This window comes from Lactuca virosa, chromosome 8, assembly GCF_052849685.1.
Source record: "Lactuca virosa cultivar CGN04683 chromosome 8, Lactuca_virosa_CGN04683_v6, whole genome shotgun sequence".
Taxonomy (NCBI): domain Eukaryota; kingdom Viridiplantae; phylum Streptophyta; class Magnoliopsida; order Asterales; family Asteraceae; genus Lactuca; species Lactuca virosa.
The window spans coordinates 22930678-22943587 of record NC_136433.1 but is presented as its reverse complement, the minus strand read 5'-3'; the positions used below and the strand labels follow the sequence as shown (position 1 = coordinate 22943587).

The following is a 12910-nucleotide window of genomic DNA, read 5'->3' as shown; positions in this document are numbered from 1 at the left end:
AGAGAGAGCCAAGGTAACATCTTGTTACCTCTAAAATAATGCCAAGACAGAGAAGAATCCGGATCTACAACAGCTCCTTGCTTCAATCTTCTTGAACTCCAAGCTTTTTACTCCAAAGATCCCTCTTCCAAGCTAAGAAGCACACAAATATAGAGATCAACCACGAATTAGGGTTTCTGAACTCAAGGGAGGTAGTACGAGAGGCTAAGGGGAATAAATGGTCCTTGAATAGGGTGCAAATCCCTGGAATTTAGGGTTTCATCTGCCAGCTCCCACTCGTCGAGTCCCTTCTTGGACTCGGCGAGTAGGTCACTTAAACACGCGGACCAATCCGCTGCTACTCGACGAGTAGGGCAACCAACTCGTCGAGTAGACCTTGCAAACAAGAAAATTCTTATAACATCGATACCTGAGAATTGGGGCATTACAGTTCTCCCCCACTTGAACTAGACTTCGTCCTCGAAGTCTGCCGCGGCGAACAGCTCCGAATAGTGCTCCCGCATCTCTGCCTCTAGTTCCCATGTACACTCGGACCCCCTCCGATGCTCCCACTGTACCTTCACCAGAGGTATCTCCTTGTTCCACAGAAATTTCATCTTTCTCTCCAGTATGGCCATCGGCCTCTCCATGTAATTCAGGCGTTCATCAACCTGAATATCATCCAACGACACCACTGCCTCCTGATCCATAATGCACTTCCGCAACTACGAAACATGGAAGGTGTTATGGATCCGACTAAGCTCCTCCGATAGCTCTAACCTGTAAGCCACCTTGCCAACCCTAGCAATGATCTTGAACGACCCAATGTAACGGGGACCCAATTTCCCTCTCTTCCTGAAGCGGGTCACACCCTTCCAGGGTGAGACCTTCAGGAGAACCATATCACCCACCTGAAATTCTAGCTCATATCGGCGTCTGTCGGCGTAACTCTTCTGCCGACTCTGAGCGGTCTGCAGTCGTTGCCTAATCTGCTGAATCTTCTCGGTAGTCTACAAGACTACTTCCGTCCGTCCCATCACCCTGTGTCCGACTTCACCCTAACAAACCGGGGTGCGACATCTCCGCCCATACAACAGCTCGAAAGGCGGGGCGTCAATGCTGGAATGATAGTTGTTGTTGTAGGCGAACTCTGCAAACAGTAGGTGGGAATCCCATCTCCCACCGAAATCAATGACACACGCCCTCAACATATCATCGAGGATCTGGATGGTCCACTCGCTCTGACCATTAGTCTGCGGATGGAAAGCTGTGCTGAAGTGCAATCGCGTGCCCAGCTCCTCGTGGAACTTTTTCCAGAAACGAGAGGTAAACCTAACATCCCGATCAGAGACAATGGAGACCGAAATCCCATGGCGAGCCACGATCTCGCGGACGTACACGTCGGCCAACTTCTCGGCCGACGAACTCTCCCGCATGGCCAAGAAATTTGCACTCTTAGTCATCGATCCACGATGACCCATATGGCATCAAACCCCTTCGCCGTCCTCGGCAGCATGGTAATAAAGTACATCGTGATATGTTCCCATTTCCACATGGGAATCTCCAGGGGATGCAGCTTGCCATGCGGCCTCTGATGCTCGACCTTGACCATCCTACATGTCAAGCACCTCTCGACGTACCAAGCAATTTCTCGCTTCATGGACGACCACCAATAGCTCAAACTCAAATCCCGGTACATCTTGGGGGCCCCCGGGTGAATAGAGAAGTGAGACTTATGAGCCTCCTCCATGACTGTCTGTCTGACTCCACCAGACATCGGAACCCATACCCGACCGCATCGGGTTAACAATCCCCGACTATCCTGCACAAACCGGGTGTTCTCTCCCCTGATCTTCTCCATCTTCCAGTTCTTTGGCCGCATGCCCTCGACCTGAGCGTCTTTGATCAAACTCACAAGTGGAGAATCCACCGCTATCCTCATACATATCGCTGGGGTGGAAGACCCAGCTGACTTGCGGCTCAAAGCATCCGCCACCACATTCGCTTTACCGGGTGGTAAAGGATCTCGCAATCGTAGTCCTTGACTACGTCCAGTAGGGGTGTAAGTGAGCCGAGCTACTCGGGATCAACTCATTAAAAGCTCGACTCGAGATCGAATTAAATGAGTCTGAGCCGAGCTCGAGCCTAAATATGAGGCTCGTTTATTAAACGAGCTCGAGCCGAGCTTCAATTAATGGGCTCGCGAGCCTAAACGAGCCTATATATATATATATATATATATATATATATATATACACATAGAGGCTCGTTTAGGCTCGTGAGCCCACTAAATTGTTCACGAGCCGAGCTCGAGCTTCATTTTAAGGCTCGAATCGAGCTCGAGCTTCCTCAAAATTAAACGAGTCGAGCTCGAGCTTGGTCAGGCTCGGGCTCGGCTTGGCTCATTTACACCCCTAACGTCCAGCCACCTGCGCTGCCTCATATTTAGGTTCAGCTGATCCATGATGTGTCTCAAGCTCTTGTGGTCCGTATATATGGCACAACGGACCCCATATAGGTAATGTTTCCATATCTTGAGAGTGAACACCACCACTCCCAGCTCTAAATCATGAGTAGGATATCTCGTCTCATGTGGCTTCAGCTGCTGCGATGCGTAGGCTATCACTCGTCTCCTCTGCATGAGGACTGCCCCTAAACATGTGCTGGATGCATCACAGAACACCACAAAATCTTCCACCCCTTCTGGGAGTGTCAAAACTGGAGCCTTACACAAACGCTGACGGAGGGTCTCAAACGCCCTCTGCTGCTCAGGGCCCCACCAGAAATCCACTCCCTTCCTCGTCAGACGAGTGAGGGGAACTACAATCTTGGAGAAATCCCCAATAAATCTCTGGCAGTACCCTGCTAATCCCAGAAAACTCCTGATATCCGAGGGAGATCTCGGCACCTCCCACTACGTGACTGCCTCGATTTTGGCCGGGTCGACCAAAATCCCATCCTGTTTAACGAGGTGCCCGAGGAACTGGATCTCCCGTAACCAAAACTCGTACTTCGAGAACTTGGCATATAGCCACTCTCGTCTCAGAACCCCCAACAACTCCTTGAGGTGCTCATCGTGCTGCTCTCGGATCTTGGAATACACCAAGATATCATCTATGAACACAATGACCGAACGATCAAGCATCAGCCTACAGAACCGATTCATCAGGTCCATGAATACTATTGGCGTGTTGGTGAGCCCAAATGGCATCACCACGAACTCGTAATGACCGTAATGAGTTCGAAACACGGTCTTCTCCACGTCCTCCTCTCTGACCCAGACCTGATGATACTCTGACCTCAAATCTATCTTGGAGAACCAAGATGCCCCTGCAACTGATCAAAGAGATCATCTATCCTCGGGAGTGGATAACGGTTCTTCACCGTCAACTTGTTCAACTCCCTATAATCAATGCACATCCTGTGTGAGCCGTCCTTATTCCTGACGAAGAGGATCGGTGCTCCCCATGGAGAACTGCTAGGTTGAATGAACTGCTTGCCCAACAGTTCCTGCAGCTGTGATGACAGCTCCTGCATCTCGGGTGGCGCCAATCGGTACGGCGCCTTGGCGATAGGAGCCGCACCTGGCACCAGGTCGATCCGGAACTCGACCTGCCTCTCCGTAGGTATCCCTGGCAACCCCTCTGGGAATACGTCAGTAAACTCTCTAACCACCGGGACCTCTGAAACTAGAGTCTGGTCCCTGTCCCACGTATCCACCACATACGCTAAATAACTTGCACACCCGTGCTGAATGTACTACCGAGCCCTGGTAGCTGAACCAAACCCTGATCCCACTCTGGTACCCTCACCATATATAACTAGTTTTCCCCCACTTGGGGTTCGAGCTACCACTCGCTGGCCCTCACAGTCAATCATAGCACCGAACTGACTGAGCCAATCCATGCCTACAATTACACACACCTCCCCAATAGGGATCAGAATCAAATCTATCGGAAAGGACACCCCCGAAAATTTCCAACTCACACCCTCGGTAGACCGCGGAAGCAGAAACCCCGTGTTCATTGGCGATAGAGACTCGCAACGGACACTCTAACTCGCCCACTGGCACACTGAACTCCCTACTAAACGACTGAGATACGAAGGATCGACTCGCCCCCGAGTCAAATAAAACCAAAGCAGGCAAGGAGTTCACTAAAAACATACCTAATCACAGGTGCAACAGATAAGCATAATACAATTATAATAAATAAAAGAGAGAAACATACCAACAACCACATTTGATACTGCCCTGGCCTCATCTGCAGTCAGCTGGAAGGCACGCCCCTGAGCCTTCGGAGGCTTTGTCTTGACTGGCCTCCCATCCGGTATTCTCAATGTAGTCGGCGCTGGAGCCTGCGTCGGCCTGGCTGCGAGCTGTGGACAGTTGGTCTTCACATGAACAACCTGATGACAGCGATAACATATCCTCATATTCGATACAGGGGCTATCTGGCGACAATCCCTAGCATAGTGCCCCTCCTTGCCACACTTGTGGCATCCACTAACCGAACGACAAACTCCAGAATGACTCTTGCCGCACTTTCCACAAGTGCGGCTCTGCTGACCCCCGGTCCTAGATTCATCAGTCTTAGACCGCTTAGGAGCGGGCTGCGACTGCGTCGGGGCCTGCCGCTGCTCCCTCATCTACAACTCAATCTCCAACTCACGCCGCCTAGCGGCCTCCTACAACTCCAAAAGAGTATCACATCGTTGGGTTGACACAAACTGACGGATGTCAGTCTTGAGCATGCTCAGATAACGGGTCATCTGAGCCTGCTCAGAAGCAAACTCTGGGCAGAACATCGCCTTCTCTGTGAACATGCGGGTGATCTCCATCACCGACTCCCCCTCCTGTCTCAATCTCAAAAACTCCTGTGACAAACATTCCCGCTCGACCCGCAGAATGTATCGGGCGCGAAACATATCCCTGAACTGCTCCCAAGTAACATCAGCTCTCTGATCATCAGTGTACGACCCAGTCGCCAATCCACCAGTCCTTGGCCCCGGACCTTAGCAGGTTCAGAGCACACCTGACCTTCTGGTCAGTAGGACATGAGCAGGTATGGAAACACCCCTCCACATCTGAAATCCACCTCATAGCTTTGATGGGGTCATGTGTCCCATCAAAAGTAGGGGGCTTCGTGTTATCGAAGTCCTTATACTGGAAGCCCCGAGTGGCTCCTCCTCCTCCCCCTGCCGTTGTTACAACCGATGCAACGGCAGCCGTCTCCGCAAGGGCTGCGTATCGCTCATCAAAGTACTCGACCATGGCGGTCTTAATAGACCCAAACATCTCCTGCAGCTGTGTCCGGAACACAGTAGCAACCTCATCATGTAGGATCTCCCGGATCCTGGCATCCAACTCCTCTGTACCCATCTGCACCACGGGCTCAGATGATGTTGGCCCCTCCGGGCCTCCGTCTCCTGATCCTGATCCTAAAGCGGATCCAGTCACAAAGCGTCTCGTCATCACCATTCTAAAACATACCACAAGATATCAGATAATCCACATAGATAACTGGGAACCAACTCTCGACTAAACCCTAGGGGTTGTGACTTCCTTGATACGCGTATGGGTCCTGTGCTTTCAGTAGTACGGGCCCATACTACCTTCCACACCTACCCATATTTGTCTCAAGTATCATCACAACACCCTAACAATTTACATAAGCATAGCAAGCGCTCAATCATCACTCCTAGAGGAAGGCTAACTGAATCACGACTGACCTATCGGCCTCACACAACCCGCCCGTTTATGAAACTTCCACCAACCCTGCAGCATTAGTGTATGCTAATTATAGATAACGCTGGACCCTATAGACTTTTGAATATTCGATCCTACCCTAAGCCCTAATCAATGAGAGCAGAACATAAGGTCAAATTGAACATTCTCGGGCTATAAGATCTTAATTATGTACCACCGTGACACATACACAAGTAACTACAATAATGATGTCAATCTCATGTAAAGAAACCCTTGACTAGCAGGCATCGCGAAATCAGGAAATTATACTGATGACGTGCCTAGGGCAGCACGGCAGGAATACGAGCCGGACACGCCAACCGGGCTCAGCCCAGTAGGCTTAGCGTCCGCTGGCACGCCCGGAGGTGGAAGGCACAAACGAAAGGCTCGTGCACGCCAACCTGGCCCAGCAGGCTTAGCGTCCGTTGGAGCCCTCTGGAGCGGAATACACAGGCGAAAGGCTCGCGCCCGCCCAGAGACGCTCCCAGCTCCAAGACAAAAGAAACGGTCAGGAGACAAGCAGGAGGATCGCCCCATTACCGTCAGAGCCAATAAGAGCGCTCTGACGGTTAAAGGCGCATGACTCTCCAATCAGCGCCCCTGATCCTGTCTCCCCAAAAAGCGATCTTGTCTGGTACGGATCAGGCAAGGGAGCTAGGTATAAAAGGATACGCTCTCAGACCTACGAGGTAAGTTCTCTCGACCCTTTGGAGAGAATACACCAAGAACCTAGAAACACCCTCTAACTTGACCATCGGAGCGTTCTTCCGGGAGCTCCTCCCGGAAAGCGGCTGACGGCCCTTGTTCTCTGTGATCTTGCAGCTACTGCCGAACATTCAAGAAGGATTTGGCGAATAGAAGACGAGCAAGGTCGCATCATTTGGCGCCATCCGTTTGTGAGACGAAGAACACAAACAAAAAGCACACAAGTAAACACTAATGGCGTCCAACGGCAGTGAGGGACGACCAATCAGTCCCATACGTCCCATGACGGCGTTGGACGAAACACCGCTGTCTACAACGGTCAGCAGGGCCGTTTTAGGCGAAGGAAGTTCCACAGCAGTCGCCGGAAGCGTTCCACAACCGCCGTTTTCTCGGCAAGAAACGACTTCGGTGGGGCCACTTCCGGCTACACAACTTCAGATGCCACCGTTCTTTTCACCGCCGCTGCAGCAGACACAACTGGCTCACTCGACAACGCTTCCGTCGAGTCACGTCTTCAACATTTCACCGTCGTTTGCAACACCGCCGTCTTTCCAGATGACGGGTGGACAGAGTTCAACGATCTTGTTGCCGCCACTGGCGCAAACCATGATAAACCACCCATCTCCCGTCTACCCGATGGTCGGCGCATGGACGGGACTGTCCATTCCCGCCAACGGCAGACTGCAGCAGCCGGCAGCGATCAGACCTGTAACCCCCATGCATCCTTTCACCGCCAGTTATCCCCTCCAGCTGCCATTCCAGCAGTACCCCTTCTACGGACCAAGCCCCGACTACCTCACACCGCCATCGCATGGCATGAATCATCAATACCACCAAGGAGTGTCGACTGTCCCGAGTCAAGATGGTTTTTCCCGTAGTATGACGTCTCCGTTTGTCAAAGAGCTGTTGGATTATGAAATACCAAACACATCAAAGCTCCCGACGCTCAAAACGTACAATGGAACCACCGACCCGGATAGCCACATCGACACATATGAATGGACGATGACGTCGTTGAAACTTAACGAGAAGTTCTGGTGCACATACTTCCCAACGACCCTGGATGGCAACGCCGGCACATGGTTTAAGACGTTGCCACCAGGCAGCATTTCAAACTTTGCTCAGCTTAAGTACCTCTTCCTTACCAACTTCATGCAGCTACGTAAGTACAAGGGAGATTCTCATTCAATCATAGGCTGTAAACAGAAAGAGGGGGAAACTGTGCGAGAATATTTCACGAGGCTCATAAATGCTACGTTGGACGTACCGGGACACGATGAAGGGCTCACAGCTGGCGCCATTACATGGGGACTCCTGCCAGGACCTTTGTCGCAAAAACTCATGGGAAAGAAGCCCCTAACACGGGCCGAACTGAAGGAAAGGGTAGAACGATATCTGCGGCAGGAAGACGGTGAGGCAGCCAAGCAGGCCTACTTGAATGCCATGACGACCAGACATCACAATCCGAGCCACATGGATTTTCGGGGGGGGGGGGGGAATAGGCACTATGGCCAGGCGAGAAGACCACCGACGCGCTTCCGACCATTTGCCAAGGACGACAGACGCGGTCGCCGCCCAGAAGTGTACGCGGTGTCCGAAAAACAGCAGTCGGCCAAGTCGCCCAAGAACCGATACTGTGAGTATCACAAAAGTAAGACACACGATACGGCCAACTGTTCGGTATTAAAGAAAGAGATGGAAGAGAAGCAACTCAAGGGAGATCTGGTGGAAGTAGCGCGAAGACTGCGCGCCAAGTTTGACGCTGAAAACGCCAAAGGTACAACTCGTGAGGGCACCCAGCCCAAGGAAATATTCATGATACGAAGTACGAGAAGCATGGAAGAACAACGAGGGGGAGAGGAAACCGCCAAACTTTCAGCACGCACACTCACATTCTCCGTGCAAGACCCCCGACCGGAAGGATGGAGGGGCGACAACCCGCTGGTGATACAAGCCTCCATCAGGGACGTAACCATATACAGGGTCTATGTCGACACCGGGAGTTCGGCGGACATCATCTACGAGCATTGTTTCCGACTCCTCCCAGACCGATGGAAGGATAACTTACGACCCACGACCGGGAGGCTAGTAGGATTCACAGGTCATAGCCTATGGCCGCTGGGCACAATTCACCTCCCTCTGACCATTACTAGCCATAACAAACAGCGAAAGAAAACCGCTTTGATAGACTTCGTGGTCATTCGGCATTCGGCGGAACACAATATCATTCTAGGAAGAACAACCCTCTTGAAGCTGGGGGCAGTGCCATCAACTATGCATGGGATCATGAAGTTCGACACCCCCATGGGCGCGGCTACGGTGTTGGCCACTCCACCCAAAGAACTGCAATGCTATACAGTCATGAAGCCAGCAGAGATAACCAAAGAGACCAAGAGACCCAAGCGCAACCCAAGGAAAGGCAAGGAAGTAATCAATGAAAGACACCCTGATCAGCCAGTCAGCGTTGGACACGATCTCACAAGCCGCACAAGAAGGGCGCTGGTCGACTTACTCAAACGATACAAACATGTGTTCGCATGGACCCCTACAGACATGGTAGGGGTGGAAAGGAAGGTCATCGAGCATAAGCTTGTAATTAAACCAGGCGCAAAGGAGGTCAAACAAAATAGGAGAGTTCAGGGAGGGGACCGTAATAAGGCAATTAATGCAGAAGTGGCCAAGCTAGCAGAAGTTGGGATAGTGCGGGAGGCAATATTCCCGACGTGGATAGCGAACCCAGTTATGGTCCGCAAGCAAGACGGGTCGTGGCGTATGTGCATCGAATTTTCCGACTTAAATAAGGCATGCCCCAAAGATTGTTACCCCCTCCCGGAGATTGACCAGAAAGTGGAATCGTCACAGGGGTTTAAGTTAAAGTGTTTCCTGAATGCATACAAAGGCTATCACCAAATCTTGATGAGCAAAGAAGATGAGGAGAAAACAGCCTTCTACACGGATCATGGCACCTTCTGCTACACCAAGATGCCTTTCGGCCTAAAGAATGCAGGGGCCACATATCAGCGCCTGGTCGACTCGATATTTGCTAAACAAATCGGGAGAAACATCGAGGTATATGTGGACGACATGGTGATCAAGAGCCCACATGAAGACAAAATGTTGCAGGATATTGAAGAAACTTTCCGAACTCTAGAAGCGGTGAAGATGAAACTGAACCCGGCCAAATGTACGTTTGGGGTCGAAGAAGGGCAGTTCCTGGGGTACTACGTCACCAGGCAAGGTATCCAGCCCAGTCCGACCAAAGTCGATGAATTCATCGAGACACCAACACCGAACTCGCTCAAGGATGCACATGGTCTAAATGGGAAACTCACAGCTCTAAGCAGGTTCATTTCGAAATCCGCTGACAAGGCCATGCCGTTATTCCACATGTTGAAGGGTTGCATTGAGATGAGCAATTTCCAGTGGACGAATGAAGCAGAAAAAGCGCTCCAAAGAATCAAGGAAGCACGACATGAATTACCCACACTGGCTAGCCCCGTCCCGGGAGAGACGCTACAAGTATACCTCTCGACATCAAGTGAAGCGATATCTTCAGTATTGACCGTAGAAAGGGAAGGGGAGCAGAGACCAGTATACTTTGTTAGCAGAGCATTGCAAGGACCAGAACTCAATTATCCCACGCTGGAGAGGCTGGTCCTGGCGCTCATTTATGCGGCTCGACGACTAAGGCGATACTTTCAAGCACACCAGATAGAGGTGCTCATGAGTTATCCCATCAAACAAATACTGCTCAAGCCAGAGACGTCAGGCCGGCTGGCGAAGTGGGCGATCGAACTGGGAGAGCACGCCATAAACTACCACCCAAGGACAAGTATCAAAGGACAAGCGCTAGCCGATTTCTTACTAGAAATTCCGGACGGAGGGGACCCCACCAAAGAGAAAGTATGGGCAGTTGAAGGGGCCCCGGCTGACAACAAGTCATGGACCTTGTATACGGATGGGGCGTCCAGCAGGGAAGGCTCAGGGGCGGGGCTGACCCTAACCAGCCCAGAAGGAGAAGAGGTAACCTACGCCCTCCGTTTTTATTTCCACACGTCAAACAACGAAGCGGAGTACGAAGCGCTGCTCGCAGGATTACGTCTAGCCAAACAGATGGGCACGAAGGCTGTAACGGCCCTAACCGACTCGAGGCTAGCAGCAAACCAAGTTAATGGGAGTTTCGAAGTGAGAGATCAGAGAATGGGAAAATATGTAAAGATGGTGAAACAATTGGTAGGGTCCTTCGGGCAGTTTACAATCAAGCAGATACCCAGAAGTGAAAACAAGAGAGCAGATGCTTTGAGTAAGTTGGCATCTACGTGCTTCGATCATTTGTCAAAAAAGGTCCTGGTAGAGCTACTCCGCGACAGAAGTATAGACGAGCAGCAAGCGAACGCCCTAACCCCGGCCGGACCCACGTGGATGACACCGTTCAGGGAATACCTGCAGAGGGGGGTATTGCCAGACGATCAAGGCGAAGCTAGGAAGATACGTATAAAAGCGCCTTCATATGCAATGGTTAACGGAGAATTATACAAGAAAGGGTTCACGACCCCATGGCTAAAGTGTGTGGACCAAGCCAAAGGGAGAGAGATGCTACAGGAGGCACACTCAGGCCAGGTAGGTGCACACGAGGGGGCACGGGCCTTAACGGGCAAGGTGCTACGAATGGGGGTATACTGGCCAACGATACAGCAAGATGCGATAGAAATGACCAGGAAATGTGGAGAGTGTCAGTCTTACGCCCCAGTTCAAGCGAATCCCTCGGCGCCACTACATAACATATCCAGCCCGTGGCCATTTTACCAATGGGGCATAGATATAGTGGGTCCATTCCCAGAAGCCCCAGGAAAGCTAAAGTATATGGTGGTGGCCATGGACTACTTCACAAAATGGATTGAAGCGGAACCACTGGCGTGCATATCAGGGAGACACATGATAAAATTTGTGTGGAAGAACATCATGACAAGATTTGGGACACCCAAATTTCTTGTCAGCGATAACGGCCTACAATTTGCTGAGAACCCATTCAGAGAATGGTGCACCGCCAAAGGGATAAGCCAGCGGTTCACATCGGTAGCACATCCGCAAGCGAACGGACAGACGGAGGTATCCAATCGAACCATCGTGAATGGAATCAAGAAGAGGCTAGGCAAAGCAAAAGGGAATTGGGCGGAGGAGATACCGACGGTGCTGTGGTCGTACAGAACTACACCACGAACAAGCACAAAGGAAACCCCTTTCAGCCTAACGTATGGAATGGAGGCCATGCTCCCCATGGAAGTGGCAATGAACACACTGAGGGTGACCATTAAGGATGAGGAAAGCAATGCACAAGACCTAAGGATAAACCTGGATATCCTAGAGGAAAAGCGTGAGAGGTCTGAAATGCGCCAAGCTGTTTACAAACATGCGACGGAAAGATACTACAATCAAAGGGTAAAAGAAAAGGCGTTCAGAGTTGGTGAATACGTTTTGAGGAAAAATGAGGCAAGTCGAGCTCAGCCCCAAGGCAAGTTGGGCCCAACATGGGAAGGCCCTTATAGAGTCACAGAAGCAAACAGGAATGGCGCATATGCGTTAGAAACAATGGAAGGCAGGCAGATTCCAAGAACGTGGAACGCCAGGAACTTGAAGAAGTATTTCTTTTGAACAAGAAAGAGGGAAGAGACGCAACCCCAGCTGATCGACGTGCCGCTTAGTGTGGCACATCGCGAGTACTTAGAGTACACAGGTCCATGCTTAGTGGCATGAGTTTATTAATGGCATGAGTTTAATACTTAGTGTATTTAAAAATCCGCGGTCAATATAGAATGATAATGCAATTGCTGATCTTTGATACTTAGTGTATTAATTTATAACGATTGAATGTTCACATGCAAAACTCGATCGTTGGTCGCTTAGAGCGCCCAATACCGACACTTAGTGTGTCGACGATACCCGAAGCAAACGAAATATTTTAGCGCACCAGGGCGCTGTATCTCCCAAACAGTGTATAATAAACAAGCAAGCACAACGATAAGCAAGGTGAGTAAAGAACAGATAATGCTTAGAACACACAAAATACACATCCAAGAAAATAAAACATTGTTTTAAAAGTTCGAACATTACACAAGTCAAAAGCATCAAAACCTAAACCAACTAAGCAGAGAAAATTTCACACCCTGGGAGGGGTAGCACACGATTCCGGGGCAACCACCCCAACATCACTCCAGCACCCACCGCCATCTCACCAACATTATCATCACTAACAATTGTCTCAACACCATTTTCACCTTCACCAACAGCCTCACCATCCTTACCATTCCCCTCCACATCAACCTCAGCTACCAGCACAATTTCCTGACCCACCACACTTTCTGGAGTACCCTCAGAACCACCAAAAGAACATAACTCCCGAAGACCTTCAATACCCAACTCCCCCAAACCCAACAATGATGCATGGTCCATACTGGCAAAAGAAAAAAGAGCATCGTTTAC

The 12910-nt window shown here is 50.7% G+C and overlaps 1 protein-coding gene across 1 annotated transcript; it reads left to right on the top strand.

The window, feature by feature from the left end:
* Positions 1-6664: 6664 nt before the first annotated feature.
* Positions 6665-12082, top strand: LOC145130165 (uncharacterized). The gene has a single exon (XM_079065007.1). It carries the CDS (start codon positions 6665-6667, stop codon positions 12080-12082), a length of 5418 nt encoding a protein of 1805 aa, XP_078921133.1.
* The last annotated feature ends 828 nt before the right edge of the window (positions 12083-12910 follow it).

Coding starts and splice junctions, on each gene's coding strand:
- LOC145130165 (XM_079065007.1), top strand. CDS start 6,665: ATGGCGTCCAACGGCAGTGAGGGACGACCAATCAGTCCCATACGTCCC.